The sequence below is a fragment of the Coccidioides immitis genome (genome assembly GCF_000149335.2).
Source record: "Coccidioides immitis RS genomic scaffold supercont3.4, whole genome shotgun sequence".
NCBI classification, from domain to species: domain Eukaryota; kingdom Fungi; phylum Ascomycota; class Eurotiomycetes; order Onygenales; family Onygenaceae; genus Coccidioides; species Coccidioides immitis.
In genome coordinates, this window is record NW_004504311.1 from 777,403 (window position 1) to 796,728 (window position 19,326).

Below are 19,326 nucleotides of genomic sequence, written 5' to 3' on the forward strand. Positions count from 1 at the left end.
GGACTTTCCGTATGTGATTTGCAGGAATGAGGTGCGCCGTACTTTGTACTCTGTATACATTTTATTCACGTTTCAAATCTGTATGATTTTATATCTCTCGCAGACCGAGGACACTCGCCGTGTGTACGACGGTGATGGACCTCGGGAATTTGAGCGATGATCCAGAAACCCAAGGACATCATGAGATGTTATGTATAGTGGGGATGGGTATCGATCCGAACCTACCAGATTATATTGGACTTAAATCTTCTTTGTGGTCACGCACCCTGAATGTTTCCCCTGACCATAACCGGCCGAATCACAGCTAAGTCTACCAGTATACAAATATGCAGTGTTGCCCATGACTTCTGCTGGCCACGAGCGGAGCTTGGCCAGGTCCACGGGCCGTGCAGCTGGGACGGCTTCGCGGTGCTTCGGGGGGGTTGTCCCTGGGCGGGGGTGGACTCGGCTCGGGGAACTTGGCTTTGGTCAACTCAACGACGATATTATTTTGAAATTTTGGTGATTTGGATTGGTTATACGAGATTTGTAGTGAGGCAAACCTGGCAATCGAAGCTTAACTGATCCTTTGGCGTGTGAAGATCATAGAGGAAAAGCTTTTGCCGGTAACTTTCCGGGCACATGCCGCACAAAAATGAGGTGTTCAAAAGGGTAAGTAAGTTACATTCGTACTTTGTCATTGTACGGACGGCAAAACACGTAGAAACGGGAAGAGAAAAATGGTTGTTCCCATGTCGAGAGCATGCAAAAAAAAAGGCTGCTGAAGCTACGGCGGTGGGGGAAAACTTCTTCCTGAGACGGGACAGAAAGTGATAGCCCGCGCAAGACTTTCTTTTTAAGTTGCTATGTATTCGACTTCCAGGATTCTTCGAGAAACACGGTAACCGTGTGGAGGGGGGGCGGGGGGGTGTTCCGCGAAAAGAAAACGTCCGATTCACGATGATAGGCGGGATCGACGATGCGGACTCTGAAATGCGGCGGAGCGTGTCGCCTCAAGGGAAGAAAGAGGGAAAAGGAGCCAATTGATCCGGACGGATTCCACGGCGACGCTTGATGTAACAAGTTGCCGATCAATTCTTGTCAATCACTGATCGTGTGGAGGGCTCGAGCGACGAGCAGTGACTTTGCCAAGGATGTAGTGCCAACATCGGTCAAGCTGGACACGAAACCAGCTTTGCCAGACGAGATGTAAAGTATCTCTTCCGTACAGAAGTAAATCAAAGCCAAGGCATCATCGCGTTCTTGGTGATGCGACTCCAGTCAACGCACCTGTATTGCGACCTGGCTCTTGACAAAATTCTCCATTGTCCTCGACGCTTAAGCGCGTTGGAAAAAAAAAAAAAAAAAAAAAAAGGATATTAGTGCTATATATAACTTTGTTTCTGGAAAGAAAAATTCTCAGGGGGCTGCCGGCAATCATGGAATCATCGGTGGAGGCCGTGATTGGGATACAGACAGAACTGAACCGGCAACGGCCGCCTTTCTTCCCCCTCCAACAGACCGTTTTTGGCAAGGAGTCTTGCAGGAAAACTATTCTGTGATTGGAAGACAGCGTCTTCTTGTGTGAATTCTAAGCTCCCCAAGTTAAGTTGAAGTCTTGGAAGTAACTTGGCTCTTGTGCGAGTTGATATTAGTTTTGAACCCACCGCCGTGTGCGCATTCCAGCCAAAAGTGCGTGGAGAAAGGTTGCCGGCCGCCGCGACTCGTGCTCTAAGCCAGAAGGAGCAGCTCCTGGCACTCGGCAACACTTCCTCCCGGCCAAGGACTGGTGCCAAGCCCCGCTAGCCCCCGTATTGGCTCCGCTCCCACGCAACACGTGGACAATTAGGCCTGTCGACTGCTTCTCCAGGTGATCTTCCGTCTCTTTCATTGTGGAAGAGGGCTTCAGGATTGTCACCATTTTCCAGTGGGCTGACAGCGGAGGCATTGACTCGTTTGTCACTCTGCTGCTGAAAGAAGAGGACAAGCACAGATCGATAGTCAATCCTGAGATGCACACTTGCTTCTCTGCTTCTGACGCCCTTGTTATATGTGGGATCAAACGGGCGCAATGCAGTGCACGGAATCACCCGCTGGCGACGGCATTCTCCTTCTGTGGCTTGTCACTTGCTTTTGGACGGGGTAACTCCGACTTAACCTCTTGATATCTTTAACTTGCATGGGCGGACAAAACTAGTCCACCCAATTGCTGGCCTTGGAACTCCCTTCCCGGCCCCGTTCTTAATCCACCAATGGGTTGCTGTGGAAGCCGAGCGATTGTTCGTGCAAGGCCAAACGGAAATCACACCCTCCAACACTGCTCATTTGCCTGCATGTATGTATGTCCCAGACTTCGACCAGACATATGTACGTAAGTACGTAAGTCCGGACGTTCATACAAGATATCCGGTCACAATGTGTTCCACGTTGATGGAATGCTCATTGACTGGCCGCGAATGCCGAACCTCCAGCCTTCGTCCTCCGTTGACGAAGTACATTTTATCAAACAACCGTTGTCGCACTCCGCTGGTTCTTCATCTTCATTGATTCTCCTTTTCCCTTCAGGAGATGAGTGCCATATTGCTGGGCGGTGAGGCTGGTACCAAGGTCGCCTGAGACTTCCTGGGACGAGTGCTGAACCAGTCCCCGGGCATTCGGCTCTTCATAGAGTATTCCAGAATTCATTTCCTAGATCACACGTAGGTCACGCATGTCTGCTTCGCACGCGGTTTCCCCGTACAGCGCCCAGGCGTTCACGGTTTGTTTGAAAGCTGCTGGCAGCTATCCACAGTGCAAGTCCGTTTTTCGAAAGAAGGCCGGCAGGTACTAATCATCAAGAAATGGAGAAATCCATCCAACTGTCATTGACGATTTCGTGGGGAGGGACACGTCGGCTTGCACCTTGTCCTCGAAAAATATAGGAGCGGTGAGCAGTGCGACCTGAATGGTTTATCATCGGTACAGGGCTCAAGTCTGCAGACATTATGGGTCACCTGGCACTTCTTCGCGTCTAGAGACACTCGTTCGACGACGACAATAACTCAAAGTATGGACTTCGTATGTACACCCAATATCGTCAAGCAATCGCCGTGCATTGTTCTGCTCATTCAGAGCCCGTGATACAAGTCTCTTTTGTCGATCAGCCCCGAAACGAACGTACGCCAACTGTGGGGCCCACTGCATGATGCTGCTTTTTCAGCTGCATGCATCATCTCTCCGTCATTTTTTTTTTTTTTTTTTCAAGCTTAAAACCGACGTTTTACAACCATTGCATTGGCCCCTTTGACGCCCAAGACATCGTGCCCCAGCTGATTGAAGAGGGACTGGAACTGATGGTCTTTTTCTCAAGTCGAGATAACCTGGTCTGGTTACGATCTGGCTTTGGAAAATTATTATCGACCGATCAATGATGACTGGGGAACGCAACTCGTCAGACCAAGCTGCAATAGAGATATGCATGGTTTGGAATAACCGAGTCATGAACAAAACATCTCCCCTGGCTAGGCCTGTCGTCGAGTCTCCTCCGTATGGGCCCTATTTTCGCCAATTATTCATAGCGGCTGTGAGACTGGCCTAACACGATTGCTTTCGACAGGGAATGATAGCCGGCGGCTTGCTTAACGGTCTGCAGTGAGTGACGTTGTCCCACACTGGGGAACAGTGGGTACGACCCCCGCGAGAATGACGCTCGGGTAACAGATAATTATTTTGAGACTCTACAGAATGGAAATCGGGCCTCTTGATAGGAAAGACGCCAAATGAACCTGCTTTAAAAAGGTGTCATTTTCAAAATTTGCGTTAACTTTGATGTCTAGAATTTTGGAACATTCCACACATACCTTTTAATCAAACGCTGACAGAGGCTCTATGAGGTAGCCTTGGATGTGAGTGATCGTTGTTCGGGAATCCAGTGATATCATTCTCAAAGATCTCGAGACTTGGAACAGCTCATACATGAGGAGCGTACCATCGGATGTTTCGATCATACTGGATAGTAATAAAAATACACTATAGACCATAGATCATACTGCTGCTCTATGGGATATGCGGCCGGCATTAATTCACAGATGATTATAACTTCAAGTTGACATCACGATCAGGCCAGATGGCACCGACGATTGTGGTATGTTGCGCTCCCAAAACCAGCTGCGTCCCCGTTCTTCAGACGAGGAAAACTCCAGCGAGGTCCTCAGATACAGTGCACCGCAGAACCAAGTCGGAGGTGGTGACGTGCAGAAGAAGGAGAATCCCCCTTTTGGGCGACGTCTTGCCGGGGCTAAGAAAATTTGCCGAATGCCGACCAATGGACACCACGTCTACCTTCAGACCACGAAGGGCAAAAGCTCATCTCATCGCTTGCAAAGATATCATGCTGGAGGAAGTTCAGGACACTCGGACGCTGCTAACTCAAGAGTACCTATCGGAGCGCATCTCCTGATAACGGTCCTGGCCTGCCTGCCTCGAATCTACGTATGTATTTAGGACTTGTCTTGCCTCATCAAGGCTCATCTCCTTGATGTGAATAGTAATAGAGAACAGGGTAAGTTCTATTCATGGATTCGTAATTCATTAACGGCTATATACGAGAACGAATGGACATGCACGCAGCACTTTCAAGAATGCGCTAGTCCAAGCACGAAGCAGCCGGCATCCACCAGGGGTAAGCATACGCATACGCACTTTTTAAAGGCTATATACAGGAATAGCACCATGACCATGGGCGGCAGTGTGTTTAGGATAGCGTGCGGCTTGCAGGGTGCATATCAATAATGTAATAGGAAAAGGAAACCAACTCTATTTCCAAATACCCCGGTTATAAAAGTATAGAAGGATTAAATCTAGAGAGAATCACCTCTATCAGACTCCTTGATCGTGAGCAACAAGATATGAACACTCTCCTTAAGCGTTATGTCCTTGAAAGGATAGAGAAGGTGTGGTTTCCCATTGGTACAAGGCTCGGAACACCGCCATTGCGCCAGCTTGTGTTTCGACTGTCCGACCGCGACCACGGTCGTTTACATCGCGGACGTCCGCTTGATGTGCCTTGGTATCCATCGATGACATAGGCTCGTTGACTTCGTTTCTCTTCAGTAAGTCTCGGATCCTGTCACTACCAAGGACATCAGGGCCCGGACGTCGCGGGCTCAGAAAATCAGAATCGGATTCTGTGCTGTTTAGGTCGAGGTAATCGACCGCACCGAGAGGCAGCACAGACGTCTCTATAGGGTTGGGCTCCTGATCAGGATACTTCCTCCCCCACCACATTCCAAACTTGCCCTCTTCGTTTCGAGTCATGTATGCGGCATCGGCGTTGTGCTTGAGCCATTTCCCATAAGAAGCACACCGTTTTTGATGTAATTTGAAGGTTTCTTCCCAGCCTTCACCGTCGTGAGCGTCGTCAACGTTGTGGCTGACAACTTTTTCAAGGAAAAGTTTCTCCTGGGGCCTTAATGGGCGACAAAACTCCGCAAAATGCAGGAAGAAGATGCCCTTGAACGTTTGGCTATCCTGGCTACAGGTGCCTAAACTGTCGCATGCATCCTCGAGGACCCCTCCTCTCCCTAATCCTTGCCATTGACGGCCATGAGTGTCGGGCCAGCCTGTTGACTTCATGACTTTGGCGATGAGATCATGCCCATCATCCAAGTAGGCCACGGATCCAGTGGCGAGCCAGAGGCCCCTCAATCCGCTGAGAATGATGCCTTGGTTGTAGGTATAGAGCATCGTGTTCAAAACATCGCATCTGCCAGTGCCGGGGCTATGCTCGCTCCAACCACTGATGTGGAAACCATCTGCATACAACCCATTCTGACCGATCATGTTCGAATTTTTCAGCCAGGTGTACGCTGTGGTGGCGGCTTTGAGGTGGGCCGGGTTGCGTGGAATGGACACCCAATCATCGTCAAAAGTTGTCTTGGTTGAAACAGGTTCACGGATAGTATCGCCAGGGAAGTAAAGATACATCCCAATGCTTGCCGAAACGAAAAGTTCATTCGTGACTGCGTTTTTATACGGAACCAGCCACGGGCTCCAGATCATTCCACCGCCGCAGAGGGTGGTGTCCCACCCTTTAGAGGCAAGGTCGTAGAACACGCGAGATCTATGTGCTGCCGGGATTTTGAACTGGTTCCCATGCCAGGATCCAAGCAGAGGATCTTTGTGATTAGAGGGTGATGGGTAATGCAAATCTGAATGCAAGTTTTGGAACTTGATATTTTCCAGCCATTCGAGCACGACCCAGAGCATGTCGTCATTAGCTTGCAATCGTAGGCCGAAGAAGTTTTCTCCATACCAGAACGCAGTAGCTTGGTGAAAATAATAATTGATAAGATTCTCGTATTCCAATACTTTAAGGGATCCCGGACCAGAATCATCAACCCCGCCAGCCTCTGTGGATCCAGGAGTACAGCTCAGCAAGTAGTTAATGGAAGAAGAGATTGCAGAGAGAGTCGCAGAAATCTGCGTTCCCATGACGGCGGCGGTCCAGTCATTAGCCGATGGCCATTTTGCTTGCCATATCACAAAGTACTCCGTCTGCATCACACTCATGGCATTCAGCACCCAGCTCAAGGTGCCCGTGGTCTCGCCGGGATCCTCAGGAAGGGGTTTCTGGGATCCGTCATCGGAAAATAGACCATCTATCGGACCCGCTAATTGCTGCCTAGCCAAAGGACGTTGCTGTCCCTCTAGAAATAAATGATCATCCTGACCTCCAACGGCGTGGTGTAGCGGCTTTGCCAGCGTGATGCCATCGCAAAGGAAAAAAGTGACCGAGAAGAATGCACAGAGAAAGAGTGGAAAGGAGCCTCTCCATAGACGCGGATTGGAGAGGAGACCCATCCTGCTTTAGGAAACGAGGGAATACTGTAGGTAGGGGATGAATATTCTCTGATAATTGCCACGAGAAGACCGAGTCACAGTGGCTTGACAGGGGCCGAAGCAGCCTGGACAACCGGATGGCCAGCCAGCAGCGAAACTCATCGAAAAGGATCAGGAGGGGCCGGCCGTGCGAACAGCATTGTTAAGGAGCAGGGACGGATATCCGTGGCCGTGGGAGTGTTTCTCTTTCGCCCCATCATGCCATCTCTGACGAAAAGCACGATCCCCTCCCTCCCTCACTCCCCCCGGCCGCTTTCTGCGTCTCAACCTGGCGTTGCGGGGAAAGACCCCGGCCTCGGTGGCTTGGAAGCTGGAACCCTGCCACTCATTCGCTGCGGGCGTGGCGGTGGGTTTCAGCAGATTAGTCATCCCACTCGCTGCTTTCATCGCGTTCCAAAACCCGAAACGACGGCGCAAGAAGCTCACCCAAAAAAAAAAAAAAAAAAAAAAAAAAGGCCTGCTGGAGGGTAAGGGAGTAGCAGGTAAGCATGCGTTATGGTGGTCTAGATGGCCCCAAATTTATGGGAAGCCGCACCTGGGTTCTGTTTGGTTCAACGCAGCTGGGGCGTATACTTCCAACCCCTTACCATTTGTGCCTAACCATTCCCTTTTACACACTACGGCAACGAGGGATGAACGCTGCCGATTGCTAGAGGATTGGACAGGAGGGCCTTTCCGTTGCATACCCTCTTGGATGGATTTGCTACTGGTTGCAAGGTGAAGCGGTCATTGCTATCCTAAGTGGCGGACAGGCATTGTTGGGATGGTGTATACACAGATATGTGCTTGTTGAACCGAAAAAAGTGATGTGCCTATTCCAAACTAAGCATCATTAAAGATTTCATTTAAATTTGGAAATCATAAATTGTTTCTACAACTGAACTATTAGCTTTGAAACTGGTAGTATTCCGTTGGCCAATTATTAACATACCTAATCATTTTATTCATCAAGCGCCGACCTGTCTTCCTCACCACAACGCGCGAAAACACAGCACGGTGCAGTGATTAAGGAAGACAGAGCCGGCCCAAGAACAGGTGCGCCAACGCTATGCTCAGAATCGTGCCAACCACGCTTGGTGAGAAGAATCTCGGACCACATCACAGACGTAGCTTTCTTTACGCGCGTTCCCATGCGGCATGTCCAGACAAGTAGAAAGATCCCGTATCTCCTGCAATGTAAACGTCATTTTGCGTCCTCTGGCAATCATTTTACTTTATTCCTCGGTTCTCTTTCAAAAGGCCCTGTTGCTTATATAGCGAGCGTGCTTAGTTCCACCGTCACTCATTAAGCCTTGTCTGCCTCGGGGCTGCGACTTCGCTCTCGGCTTCGACTTCTTCCCCGGGTGCCCCGGCCGCGATTTCCGTTGCCACCGGCCCATTTGCCCTTATTAGACGCCGGCGCTCGCACAAAAGCAAAATCAACTTCGATGGTCTGGTCGAGCAGCTTTGTGCCGTTGAGAGCTTTGATAGCGGCCTCCGCTTCGGGGAGAGTCGTGTATTCGATCAGCGCGTAGCCCTGTGGTAGTCAGATGGTCAGATCGACGCCAGGAACCAGTTTTAATTTTTGCTTGAATCTTCATAGGGACGCATTGGGTAAATCTTCCTTCCCCCACCTTCACATAACCCGTCCTACGATCCAGATTCAAGTTGAAATTCTTGATCTCTCCATAGTCGGCGAATAAGTCGGTAACGTCTTCCTCTGTAGCTTCCTCGTGAATATTGGTCGCTAGAACGATCCATCCCTCTATGCTTCTAACGGCGACTGCACCGGCGCGGGTGCGTGTCTCCTTGCCCGTGAAGGACGGTCCGCGGTCGTCCGAGGCGGGCTGGTCGATATCCATCTCAGAAGCCATCTTTATGGATAGTAGGCAGCAAACTTCGATGCAAAGAGTATCTCTAGGAACGTGGTAGGTCTCAAGAAGTCAAGTCACGCTGCGGCAGATGAAGCCTTCTTAGCAAGAGATCCGGTGCTGGAAACATCATCACAGCGAGCAAGGTCATGATGAGTCAGCATTCTGGTTCTGAAGCCCCCCTGAGGAGCACTGGCTCATTATCCTGGCATCCGCAGCTCTTCCTTGGTATATCTCCTCCAATTCCGGAGAATTGTAAACTAAGTGCCTTTTGTTTCAAGAACGCAAGTGATGGATACACGACGGTAGAATGAGGCCAGCCTGCTGCTCCGCTAAATCTGGATCACTGCTATACTGATGTATTCCACACAGAGCACAATAGTTCACATTCATCTGGATTTTATTCTTGAGATGATGCCTACATTGGGATACCCCTCTTCTCGATTTTAAGAATTAATTCACATACTGCTTCGGACATGGTTCCTCTTAACAATTCGCATCCGCTCCAGGCACATATACACAACTCGGAAGCTATGAGCCGGAGTGATAGCACTACGCGAAAGCTCCCACTGTCGAGGCGCTTGAATGGCCACAGGACGAGTGCCTACGGGTGCCCTCCAATGCTACCCGTATATGGCGGGCTCGGAAGGCTGCGACGGGACGGTGAAGCCTTTCCCCGTCTGCCCAATTGCCGCTTCCTCATTTCAATGCTGTTTGATATCTAACTCTGGCAGCTGCGCCATCTGAGGTCGTTGTGCACCCTGAAGTTTGCAAGATTCTACCCGTCTCTGCTTACGGCTTCTGACTCTTCCTAATGTCTCGTGTATATTTGCCACTCGTTTAATATTCGTCTTTCAGCAGCCTTTATGAATTTTTCTTATTATTATACAAACCCAACACTTTGCTAATGTATTTCTTACCAATCCTAAGATCAGTGATACTCCTGATCACACTTACCTGCCTCCTGGGATCTCACTGTTCCTTTGCAGCCAACACCGGAGACTGGAAACCCAGGTCAATATATCAGGTTTTTACTGACAGGTTTGCTAGGACAGACGGGTCCTCAGCAGCGCTATGCGACCCAAAGGAAGGCGTAACGTGTGGTGGGACATGGGGAGGAATAATCAACCACTTGGACTATATCCAGGGCATGGGATTTGATGCGATCATGATTTCGCCTGTTACTCAGAATATAGATGGTAGTGTTGAGTATGGAGATGCCTATCACGGCTACTGGCCCAAGAACATCTATGAACTGAACGATAATTTTGGAACCCGCCAGGATCTTCTCGATCTGAGCAAGGCCCTTCATGATCGAGGAATGTTCTTGATGGTTGATGTCGTCATCAATAATATGGCATACATTACGAACGGTGGCAACCCAGACAAGGCCATCGATTATTCAATCTTCGTCCCTTTCAATAGCGAAGAGTATTTCCATCCCTACTGCGAAATTACTGACTACGACAATTACGACATTGCGCAAAAGTGCTGGACTGGGGACAAAATTGTGCCATTACCCGACCTGAAAACCGAGGACGACACCGTCACCCAGATAATGAAGACATGGGTCGAGGCCCTCATTACTAACTACTCGATTGATGGTCTTCGGATAGATGCTGCGAAGCATGTGGATACGAGGTACCTGAATGAAGTCGTGAGCGCATCAGGTGTCTTTGCGACGGGGGAGGTTTATGAGAGAGATTTGGAGACCGCTTGTGGGTATCAGAGACACATCCAAAGTGTCCCAAACTACCCTATCTACTACGCCATGATCCAAGCGTTTGGCAACGGAAATATGACGGCGCTTGTAAGACAGGTAGAAGACGCAATGCTGACATGCAACGATACCTTCGCTTTGGGTGCTTTCGCGGAAAACCACGACCTGCTGCGGTTTCCATCCTTCAACAAGGACCTTTCGGTAAGTGCCGCTTATCAAGAATGAGGATCGTGCACCAACAGCTGAATGTATTACAGCTGGCTAAAAATATCATCGCATTTACTATCCTTTCAGATGGAATTCCAATGTTCTACCAGGGCCAAGAACAGCATCTCTCAGGCGATGGGACTCCTGCAAATCGTGAGGCTCTTTGGCTTTCAAACTATGACACGGATGCCCCTTTATATAAATTTACGGCCTTGGTCAACAAGATACGTAAACAGGCCATCCGCGTGGACCCCGATTACCTTGGGCACCAAGTCTATCCATTGGCCGACATGAACGGAATTTCCTCGTTTCGTAAGGGAAACGAAGGCCGCCATATCATAGCCATTTACTCAAGCCACGGTGAAGATGGATTTAGCCACCAGTTGAGGATCCCGAGAAGTGGTCATCAACGCCTAGAGTTAACTGAAATTACCACTTGTGAGAACTATACCCTTGATCACTGGGGTGCGCTGCAGGTGAAAGTGGAGAATGGCTTGCCTAAGATATTTTTCCCTGCGAATCAGATGGGAGGCAGCGGGCTATGTGGATTTGGGGATTGGCCTATTCGCGGTTCAAGAACGAAAGGAAACGGCGTGTCGCCCAGTGAGGAAACGTCCTGGGTGACCGAAGTCCACGAAAATCCTAAATGGGGGAGGAGACCGGGTAGGCTGGGATCAAGGCCGCCCGATAAGCAGCAGAAGTCTAGGTCCAGAAGGGCGTGGAGCGACCCATTGGGGTGTTTGTTTTTATTTGCGTTGGTAGCATTCCATTTGACCTGCGGATGAAGCCACAGTGTCGTACGGATTGCGGATACTCCTGGCGGTTTCATGGTGTTTTTGGGGGTAACAATCGGATTTTTATTTACTTGGTTTTGGGTTCATTAGGGGAGAAGAAACGCTCTATTATTAGAGTATGATGCACTTTCTGCGTTTGGGATAGTATTTTAGTTTTGGAACTTGATGGACTGAGCGGAGATTGGTTTAATTCCTCGTCTTTAAGGCCAATTCCTCGAAGCTGGCCAGGTATTAAAACATGTCTATAAAAACTGCGCCACCAAACGAACAAAGTCGAAAAGGCAGAAGGGCACAAACAACAATCGCTGGGAGCCCCGGAAATCAGAAATGGCTTCAGATGCAAATTAACCATTGGACGTTCCCCGCTCAGACCGAATGAGTTTGTCCAGCCCGAGGGAAGCCTCCCCATTGAAATGACTCATCTCAAATAAATGCTCCGTAATAAATACACGTATTTATCTTTCTTCAAAATTCGGCGTTAAGTCCCTTATCTCCGGTTGTTATTTCCTCTCATTCCCAAAATCTGAACCATCCGAATGAAGATGTTCAAGAAATCCAATTCGAGACTGATGCTCTCGTTGACCACATCCCTCTTTACAAGTCCGCGTTCGGCCATACGAGCATGGTAGAGAATCTTCTGGATATCGTAGAGTGTAAAGCCGCCGAAGACCGCAAGACCACCGTACAGCCAGATGCGCTCAGACCACATGAGTGTTCGGGTGGCCGTGGCCGGGAGGACTAAGGGAGCGAAGCCGGAGAGGGCAACGACGCAGACACCGGCGAGCAGAGGAGCTCCGAGATATAGGTACTTCTCCTGCTTGGCGGTGGCACCGACAAAAGCGATGGAACCCATCATGCCGACGGTGTATAGGCCAGCGCGGGCAAGAAGGGCGGGCTGGAGGAACATTAATGGGGAGAGCACGGCGGCTTGTGCGAGGTTAAAACCGGCCCAGAGGGCATATTTCTGGACGTAGCTGTGCAACGATCGATGTTAGTACTGATGGCGGTTTCCTCTAACGGAGGAGAGCTCGAACAAGAAAGAGAGTACTTACTTCTCAGGGCTGGTATAGAAAGTGCCGTACATAGTTCCAATGCTGGCCGCCAAACTCAAGCCGATAACCGCCCACGGGTTGGCTTGCATGAGCCTATACGACCATCCACTTGTATGTAGGGCGCGTGCCGCAATACCAATAATACCCACCCCCAAACCCGTGTGCATAAACGTATCGTTCAAATAACTGCGCTCATACTGCGGCATCCCGCCATCTTCCCGTGTTTCTCGGTTGAATATCAGATTCGTTGCCACGATTGTCCCGCCTACGATGGCGGCACCGTAGAGGAGCTTCTGAGTTAGATTTCCCCGATCTTGTACCTGGTACGACTGTTGCATATACGTGCGGCGGAAAGCATCTCCGAAATTCTGTCGGGCTTTGGCGAAGGAGGAGGGGAGAAACGGGGTGGAGGAAGCCTTCGCGGATTGCTTGGGCCCATTGTGAATGAAGCGAATTCCGGCTGTGGAGTTGTTGATGGACTTGGGGATTTGGCGGAAGGCCGCTGACACGGCAAAGGGGCGCCGGAGGACAAAAGCCATGATTGTGAGCGACGTTGTCGAGAATAGCTGCGGTGAACAAGGCTGCAGAAGCCGGCGAAGAGGAAGTTATAAAGCGAACCGGAATTGGAAGGAAATCCAGAGCTGGTGACGTCGAGGTACTATTAGTCAGCGGCTGCGGTGCCCCGAATGTTCTGGTAACTAAGAGGAGGAATATACGGAGTAGTTAATGTACAGCTCAAAGTGTGTTGAGCTTGTTAGGTAATCCAACTACTCCGTAAGTTATTACCAGAAGATGCAAAAAAAGGGCAGGGTAGGGCTTCATGGGGCGTTTTTAGACCTGATAAATCGCGGCTACAGTACTCCGTATAGTGGCTTTTGAATTTGGCTATTGATACTAGGGTTTGCTCAGGGTACTCCGTACAGTCATAAAGAGTGATAATAAGAACCGCAAGCCGCAACCCCGCTAATCCCATTGCCCCCGTCTCTCTTCCGCTCTGTAAGGATGTCCCTTATCGAGACTCACCACCTCTCCTACCTCCCTGAATCCCATCCGGTACATGTCGCGCTGTATCGCGATCTGCAGAATGCATCCTTTCTCCGGGAACAGCTTCTAGCTGGAAACACTGAATTTGAGTATGCATTCATTGATGCCAGCATGGTATGCCCCCTCGAATATTTCTCCTCCTTGTCGCGGAACTTAAACGGTTGTTTGCTGGATGTATATATCTATATCGGCTTTACATGGTTCATGTCTAATTGCATCGGCGGGTAGATCTTCTCCCGAAATCATATTTTTGCAGCAATATTCAGAGCAGTTCGCGATTACATCAATAACCGTCTGAAATCGAAAAATGTTCACTCGGAAATAGTATTCTCGCTAGGAGGTAGCAACAATGTATGCAATAGCCCCCTCCTTTCTTTTATTTATTTCTAGGGTGGGATCTCGCCGGATGCTAATTTCGAGGGGTCGAAAAAACAAAGATTGCCGATGCATTTCGCAGATTCGGCATATCAGAGAGCACGCGAGATCTTCTCGTGGTAAAAGTTTCAACCGCACCAGAGATCACTCACGAGAGTGTATCCAAACATCTGGAGCACAACATCAAAGCTCTCCCTTGCCCTTTTACAGAGGAGTCCTTGGCTTCAATGACCGATAGGGCGAGGCTAAGGAAAGTATACAAGTTTGGCTCGGTCGGAGCTGACACGTTTAAAAGGCTGGACGAGGTTGAGCAAGGCAAGAACGGAAGTGAAACAACAAAGGAGGCCGCCAGGAAACACATTGATATGCTTCTGATGGGGGCAATAGCTATAAGAGGTGCGACATGATCGCCTTGGATATTCGGGAGCGTTCAATTGGTTTCCAAGTCATAACGCCATTAGCGACAAATGGTATAGTGCGCTTCTATCATTAATCGTCAACTTCCTGGACAATGAAGAATCATCGTCGAGCACAACCAAGATCCAACGCCTAACCATCGCCGTAAATCCCGCAGTAACCAATCTCCAAGAGCCTAAGAAATGAGTTTATATCGCAGGTTGTCATCATAATGGTTTACTTAAAAAGAAAAGGTATTCCGACTAAGTTGGCTTTTTCCAAGTGCAACATATACCCTTGCTCTCACACCATTCTCTCACGGTGAGTCTGCTAACTTCCCTGTCTTCCCCAACCCGATCTAATCCTTCGGTGTTGAGCCAAACGGTTAAGTCTTCCAGCCAGATCGGATCGTACATGAGAATCTTTTCGAGCCAGGTCGGTCGCTTCATTCCATTAATAGCGGTCATTCGTGGTTGTGCTTTTATGGCTCTGGTTATTTGTTGGTTTATATCAGAAGGGTCGGACGTCTTTTCTTCAGTACTAGCTTGAGAGATCGTTCTTAGAAATAGGGGACTCCCGTCAGGAATGGAATTGGCGGATAGTGGATGATAATTGGTGGAGGATGTGCGATTAAGTGACCCTAGATAAGTATCTTGAAAGTCATCACCACTTTCTTCGCTATCCGGAATCACAATAACAGGCTGGGATGAGGCTTGGGTACTATCATGTGGGAGATAAGCGTGGTTAGGTCTTTCCTGACTGCAATCGACTTGTTTTGGCCCAGCTTTAGCACTGTGAGATGTAGACGAAGTCGACTGTTTCTTTTGAGGCGCTTTTGAGGCGCGTTTAGTTGTATGCGAAGCGTTGCTTCCTCCAGTATCGCATCTAACTACGTTCTTCTGTCCGCTAGCATGAGAGTCAGGAGGGTTCGCGTTGTTTGCTGGCAGTGATGTTGGAGCTGAGTTTTTGTGCTGGCTTTGCCAGCATTTTTCCAACAGCGATATCATTTTCTCACGGCTCTTTATCGGCTTGAATCCAAATGCAGCTACCTTTTGAGCCAGCTCTGCTGTGGTGAATCCTCGAAAACTCGGCATGGTTTCAATGTAGGCAGATTCACTGCTGGCAATTTCTCTGGAAGATAGAGTTTCCCTTTCCGGCACAGCGGGATAACCTGCCTTCTCTGAAAGGTCTTCGCACAAACTAGGAACAACTAATTGCCCCGACTCCACGCCAGTTGATTCAGTAGTTGTAGATGTTGTTTGAGACGGTTTGCTTCTATCATTGATCGTGTTTTGGCTAGAAAACCCTTGATTAGAGGCGTTGGTAGAGGTGGACGGAAGTGTAAGTGTGGACGATTCATGGGATTTTGGAGTATCGATGTTAACCATATCCACGATCTCAATATCGGCAACTGATCCATCTAAGTCTCTCCAACCGGCAGCCCATAGGTTCCTTGAAACTTTATATTTGGAAAGTGTAGAGACAGAGGTTCTATCACGAGCAGATTGCCGGGAAGATGCCGGGGCTGAAGGCACCCCAAGCTTATCCTCGTCTGAAGAGACTCGCTCCAGCTGGCTTGAGGTTCCGAAAAGGTACACCTGGTCCTCTAAAGATTTGAGGGCATCTGTGGTCGGCGCAACTTTGAAGTCCGATACCCCTGCGGGCTTCTTGTTCCCGCCTTTCTTGGTCTGGGACTTTGACCGTTTCCCGGAGGGTCTTTCCGTTGTGTCAACTGATGGAAAGGATTCTACAGGGGAATCTTTAAGTCCGTATTGTGCTGTAGAAAGTGATGTGATCGTTGTAACTTTACGAGAACGCCTGCCCTTTGTGCCGTTGACTTTTAAAGGGCATTTTCCTGAGGATTTATTTGAACTTCCCTCAGATGAGGAGCTGTTCGTAGTCCCTTGGAGGAGCTAGAAACTGTATCAGCAAGCCATTAAAGCACATCATGCAGCTTATCACCTTACATCCAACTGCCGTTTCCTCGTGGGGAAATCTTCGGGAAATTCATTTTTCATGGCCAAAGGCGAGGTTTCTGCGAAACCGTAACGAGATACCAAAGAAGTAAACTTTTGGGCTTCACGCCCGGGTATACTAGGTGGCGATGAGCCGGAATTTGCGGTGAGGTCGATAATAGATAAATTCGTGTCCTTTACTGGCGTCCAGCTATACTTTCTCTTCGTTGCAGGTTCAAGTTGTAGTCCCTCGTCCTCCCAATCCGCCTCTCCCGGGTTGGCTTCCTTAACCAAGGTTGGGATTCCCTTCCTTTGTGGTTGTGGCAAGTCCGAGGATTTCGAGGCCGCTGTTGCTGAGGCCTTAATTGACCGACCAGTCAAGATCCTGTCAACGAGATCACAGCCTTTAGTTCGCTTCTGAGCGCCAACTCCCTTCCTCCTAGTTTGCTTTGCCAGTAATTTCGGAGACAATCTCTCAGCTAGTGGCCTGGGCCCCCCGCAGGGAGTCAACTGCCCATCACCAGAGAAATTATCCCCTTCTGCATCCTTTGAGCTTTGCAGAGTTCTCACGGGCACATTTTCTCTTCCCGGACTTGAAGCTCGGACAGCGGGTGTCTTATGAACGCGCTTGACAGGACAGCGTATTGGATCAGCCCCACTAACATCAGGCCTTTTAGGATCTGCATATTCTCCCAAAATCGATCTTAAAATCGACGATGCCGACGGCTCTGAGTGCGTCGAATTAGTGGCGACCGGGGTGGTCGAAGAGCCGAAAATTTGGCTTGGCGAGGGTGATCGGGTTCGATGGCGGGTCAAGTCGAGATGGGACATTATTTAGTACTGAAAATTGGATAATTCAATCCAGCATAGGAGCCGGATAGATCATTTGCCTGGCTCTGACCAGGTACTCTCGGCTCGTTTCGTCGAGCGTTGTGGTTGAGCTGCTGGTCTTGGCGGAAGTTGAGATTCTGCCAGATGCGGAAAAGCGGCGCTGTCGTCGAGGCAACAGGCAGCCTCGTGAAGTCACAACCTCCCTCCATCATCATCTGCGCACATCCGGGATCAGAAACGCAGGGGCATGCACTCTCGTGTCTTACTCTTTTGGCACTTGAGTTCGCGCAACAAATATTTCTAATTCTAGCGAATGCCTATGCTTAACTACATTATTGTTCTCGTCGACTTGATATAGAGAGCCATTTCTCAAGCGAATATCGCGCGTACCCTGTCCAATAGTTATACGCCGCCATACTCCCTATCCTTCGCCAACGCCGAGAACAAGACGCAGAAGATTTTAGTTGATTAAACAGAAAAGAAGGGAATGGAAGCCAGCGTCGAGACCCAACCACCAATGTAGCCGGAACTCCATTCAAGTCGACCGGGGATAGCGAGAAGGCCGAAAAAGCACTGGAAACTTTTCTCTATGCCTGTCACCGTAGCAAGGGAAGTTTTACTGATAACGCTTCTTTCAGTTCGGAGCCGTTTAAACTAGTGGCGCCGTGAATCGCCATTCCCAAAGGGACTTGGACTCGGGGGTTCTTCTTTGGTTTCGGGCGTGCGATTCGTCTGGGCAGCAGGCTGCATTTGACCCCGATATGGGGGCGGCGTGAAACCTGGCTGTGGTGGCATTACGACGTTTGGTCCACTCGGAGCTCTCATAACGGGCGTCATGGGTGCTTGTGTCGGAACTAGAATCGGGAACCCGTTGTTTCTACCATTGGCTTCCATCGGGTTATACCCGTGTGACAACGTGCGCCTCATCACCGGTGCAATGGATGCGTAGGGAGCTCCGTTTGTAAAGCTCCGGCTTTGGTTGCTCGCAAATGGATCTTGGGAACCAGGAACCTGAAAGCCGTGTGTCGGAGTGTTGGTTTGAGCCATTGGCCCAAACTGGCTTTGACCATTCCCTCCGCCACTTAAAGATGGACCTGCTGCGTTTGTCAGCGATTTTCCTTCAGAATACATCCTACGATGTTCGATAGAGTTGGACTAACGTCGTGGAGTCGCATAAATGCTCTCCGTTCCTGGATACACCGGAGTATTTTGTCTCAGGAGCTGAGGTCCCAAGCCTTGCAAAGAAGAGTATCCCACCGTACCAGTCTGGAAGGTACATGTCCAATTAGCAAGTGAGAAAAATTAGGATTATTTCTTGCCAAGGCCCTTTACCGTTCCATATACCCCGGGCTGAGCGACGGGCCTTTGACCTGTGATGCCGCCCATTGGCGGCCGCATCCGTTCAAGTTCTTGTCTGAGCTGTTGATTTTCTTGTCGTAATCGTTGATTGTCAGCTCTCAAACGCTCAAACTCCCCGCGAGTGTATGATTCTCGCGTAATCGGATCTGTCTGAGTGCAAGCGGAGTTACTGGCACTACAGTTGGCACAACCCGTTGGGTTGGAGTCACACTTCATTTTCCGAGCCTAGCAAAGTGGTAATATCAGCCTTTGCGACATTTAGTTGCTATTGCTGGGGGACTCGTGCTATCCAGTAGCAGGAAGCTAAAGGCACAAGCAGCCGCTTTACAACACATTCGCATTGTTCAGAAGCACAGGATGCCGTATGCCAACATTTCCTTGACTAAAGGCTTTCTGTTGGTCATTGAAAGGGATTAGGGGCCATAATGGCTTTTTATAAATTCTCTTCCACATGTTCAACGCCCCGATGAGGATGCTCTTGACAACACCTGTTGCTGTTTAAAGCAATGCAACGTGAGAGACAATGACATACCTTGCAACGATCGCATGCCTGCCCAGTTCTATGAGTTCCTGCCATCTGTCCTTGGACCATAGCAGAGTAATCAGGTTCCGGACTGTTCTTGCTTCGCCGTGGCTTTTTAGTAGGACGACGACGTGTGGTAGAAGATGGAGCTGGAGCCTCTTGGGCTTCGGGTTGCTTCTCTTCTTCCCCGTTCATCGCCTCTTCGGCTGTCTGGTCGCTGCCTTCGAGGTTGATGAATGCTTCCCAATCTTCTTTCTTTTGTTGCTGTCGCCCGTTAGGAGATTCCTGTGCCTCGCGTTTGTTAGATGAAGTCATTCTCTTTTTTAGGTATGTTGTTGATCCAAGGCGTTAGATGACGCGAA

General features: G+C 49.5%; 8 protein-coding genes across 8 annotated transcripts; 2 read left to right on the top strand and 6 right to left on the bottom strand.

Annotated features, from left to right (window-relative positions):
• Window positions 1-2,481: 2,481 nt before the first annotated feature.
• On the bottom strand, window positions 2,482-3,162 carry CIMG_13369 (uncharacterized protein; the record flags this gene model as incomplete). Its single annotated transcript, XM_004446006.1, has 3 exons — window positions 2,482-2,667; window positions 2,720-2,805; window positions 2,973-3,162. The coding sequence occupies 3 exons, from the start codon at window positions 3,160-3,162 to the stop codon at window positions 2,482-2,484; spliced, it is 462 nt and encodes a 153-aa protein (XP_004446063.1).
• A 1,347-nt stretch (window positions 3,163-4,509) lies between these two features.
• On the bottom strand, window positions 4,510-7,044 carry CIMG_04542 (glycosyl hydrolase). Its single transcript, XM_001245100.2, has one exon. The coding sequence runs from the start codon at window positions 6,817-6,819 to the stop codon at window positions 4,879-4,881; it is 1,941 nt and encodes a 646-aa protein (XP_001245101.1). The 5' UTR covers window positions 6,820-7,044; the 3' UTR covers window positions 4,510-4,878.
• A 383-nt stretch (window positions 7,045-7,427) lies between these two features.
• CIMG_04543 (RNA-binding protein 8A) lies at window positions 7,428-8,791 on the bottom strand. The gene is made up of 3 exons (XM_001245101.2): window positions 8,472-8,791; window positions 7,790-8,374; window positions 7,428-7,729 (listed from the first exon to the last, which is right to left on the bottom strand). The coding sequence occupies exons 1-2, from the start codon at window positions 8,709-8,711 to the stop codon at window positions 8,144-8,146; spliced, it is 471 nt and encodes a 156-aa protein (XP_001245102.1). The 5' UTR covers window positions 8,712-8,791; the 3' UTR covers window positions 7,428-7,729; window positions 7,790-8,143.
• An 824-nt stretch (window positions 8,792-9,615) lies between these two features.
• Window positions 9,616-12,392, top strand: CIMG_04544 (alpha-amylase AmyA; the record flags this gene model as incomplete). The annotated part of the gene is made up of 2 exons (XM_001245102.2): window positions 9,616-10,629; window positions 10,686-12,392. The coding sequence occupies 2 exons, from the start codon at window positions 9,616-9,618 to the stop codon at window positions 11,418-11,420; spliced, it is 1,749 nt and encodes a 582-aa protein (XP_001245103.2). The 3' UTR covers window positions 11,421-12,392.
• Window positions 10,693-13,136, bottom strand: CIMG_04545 (bax Inhibitor family protein). The gene is made up of 2 exons (XM_001245103.2): window positions 12,482-13,136; window positions 10,693-12,403 (listed from the first exon to the last, which is right to left on the bottom strand). The coding sequence occupies exons 1-2, from the start codon at window positions 13,018-13,020 to the stop codon at window positions 11,917-11,919; spliced, it is 1,026 nt and encodes a 341-aa protein (XP_001245104.1). The 5' UTR covers window positions 13,021-13,136; the 3' UTR covers window positions 10,693-11,916.
• A 207-nt stretch (window positions 13,137-13,343) lies between these two features.
• Window positions 13,344-15,106, top strand: CIMG_04546 (protein CGI121). Its single transcript, XM_001245104.2, has 3 exons — window positions 13,344-13,639; window positions 13,754-13,876; window positions 13,963-15,106. Exons 1-3 carry the CDS (start codon window positions 13,484-13,486, stop codon window positions 14,305-14,307), a joined length of 624 nt encoding a protein of 207 aa, XP_001245105.1. The 5' UTR covers window positions 13,344-13,483; the 3' UTR covers window positions 14,308-15,106.
• On the bottom strand, window positions 14,560-17,127 carry CIMG_04547 (structure-specific endonuclease subunit SLX4; the record flags this gene model as incomplete). The annotated part of the gene is made up of 2 exons (XM_001245105.2): window positions 16,264-17,127; window positions 14,560-16,209 (listed from the first exon to the last, which is right to left on the bottom strand). The coding sequence occupies exons 1-2, from the start codon at window positions 17,080-17,082 to the stop codon at window positions 14,560-14,562; spliced, it is 2,469 nt and encodes an 822-aa protein (XP_001245106.2). The 5' UTR covers window positions 17,083-17,127.
• A 218-nt stretch (window positions 17,128-17,345) lies between these two features.
• Window positions 17,346-19,279, bottom strand: CIMG_13370 (uncharacterized protein; the record flags this gene model as incomplete). Its single annotated transcript, XM_001245106.2, has 4 exons — window positions 17,346-18,176; window positions 18,243-18,348; window positions 18,415-18,666; window positions 18,974-19,279. 4 exons carry the CDS (start codon window positions 19,277-19,279, stop codon window positions 17,737-17,739), a joined length of 1,104 nt encoding a protein of 367 aa, XP_001245107.2. The 3' UTR covers window positions 17,346-17,736.
• Between the last annotated feature and the right edge of the window lie 47 nt (window positions 19,280-19,326).

What these genes read in the sequence shown, in the direction of transcription:
- CIMG_04542 (XM_001245100.2), bottom strand. Translation starts at nt 6,819, where the DNA reads ATGGGTCTCCTCTCCAATCCGCGTCTATGGAGAGGCTCCTTTCCACTC.
- CIMG_04546 (XM_001245104.2), top strand. Translation starts at nt 13,484, where the DNA reads ATGTCCCTTATCGAGACTCACCACCTCTCCTACCTCCCTGAATCCCAT. An exon ending in CATTCATTGATGCCAGCATG is followed by an intron (nt 13,640 to 13,753) that starts GTATGCCCCCTC and finishes ATCGGCGGGTAG; the next exon opens with ATCTTCTCCCGAAATCATAT. An exon ending in CGCTAGGAGGTAGCAACAAT is followed by an intron (nt 13,877 to 13,962) that starts GTATGCAATAGC and finishes GAAAAAACAAAG; the next exon opens with ATTGCCGATGCATTTCGCAG.
- CIMG_04543 (XM_001245101.2), bottom strand. Translation starts at nt 8,711, where the DNA reads ATGGCTTCTGAGATGGATATCGACCAGCCCGCCTCGGACGACCGCGGA. An exon ending in GTAGGACGGGTTATGTGAAG is followed by an intron (nt 8,375 to 8,471) that starts GTGGGGGAAGGA and finishes TGACTACCACAG; the next exon opens with GGCTACGCGCTGATCGAATA.
- CIMG_04545 (XM_001245103.2), bottom strand. Translation starts at nt 13,020, where the DNA reads ATGGCTTTTGTCCTCCGGCGCCCCTTTGCCGTGTCAGCGGCCTTCCGC. An exon ending in TTCTATACCAGCCCTGAGAA is followed by an intron (nt 12,404 to 12,481) that starts GTAAGTACTCTC and finishes ATCGTTGCACAG; the next exon opens with CTACGTCCAGAAATATGCCC.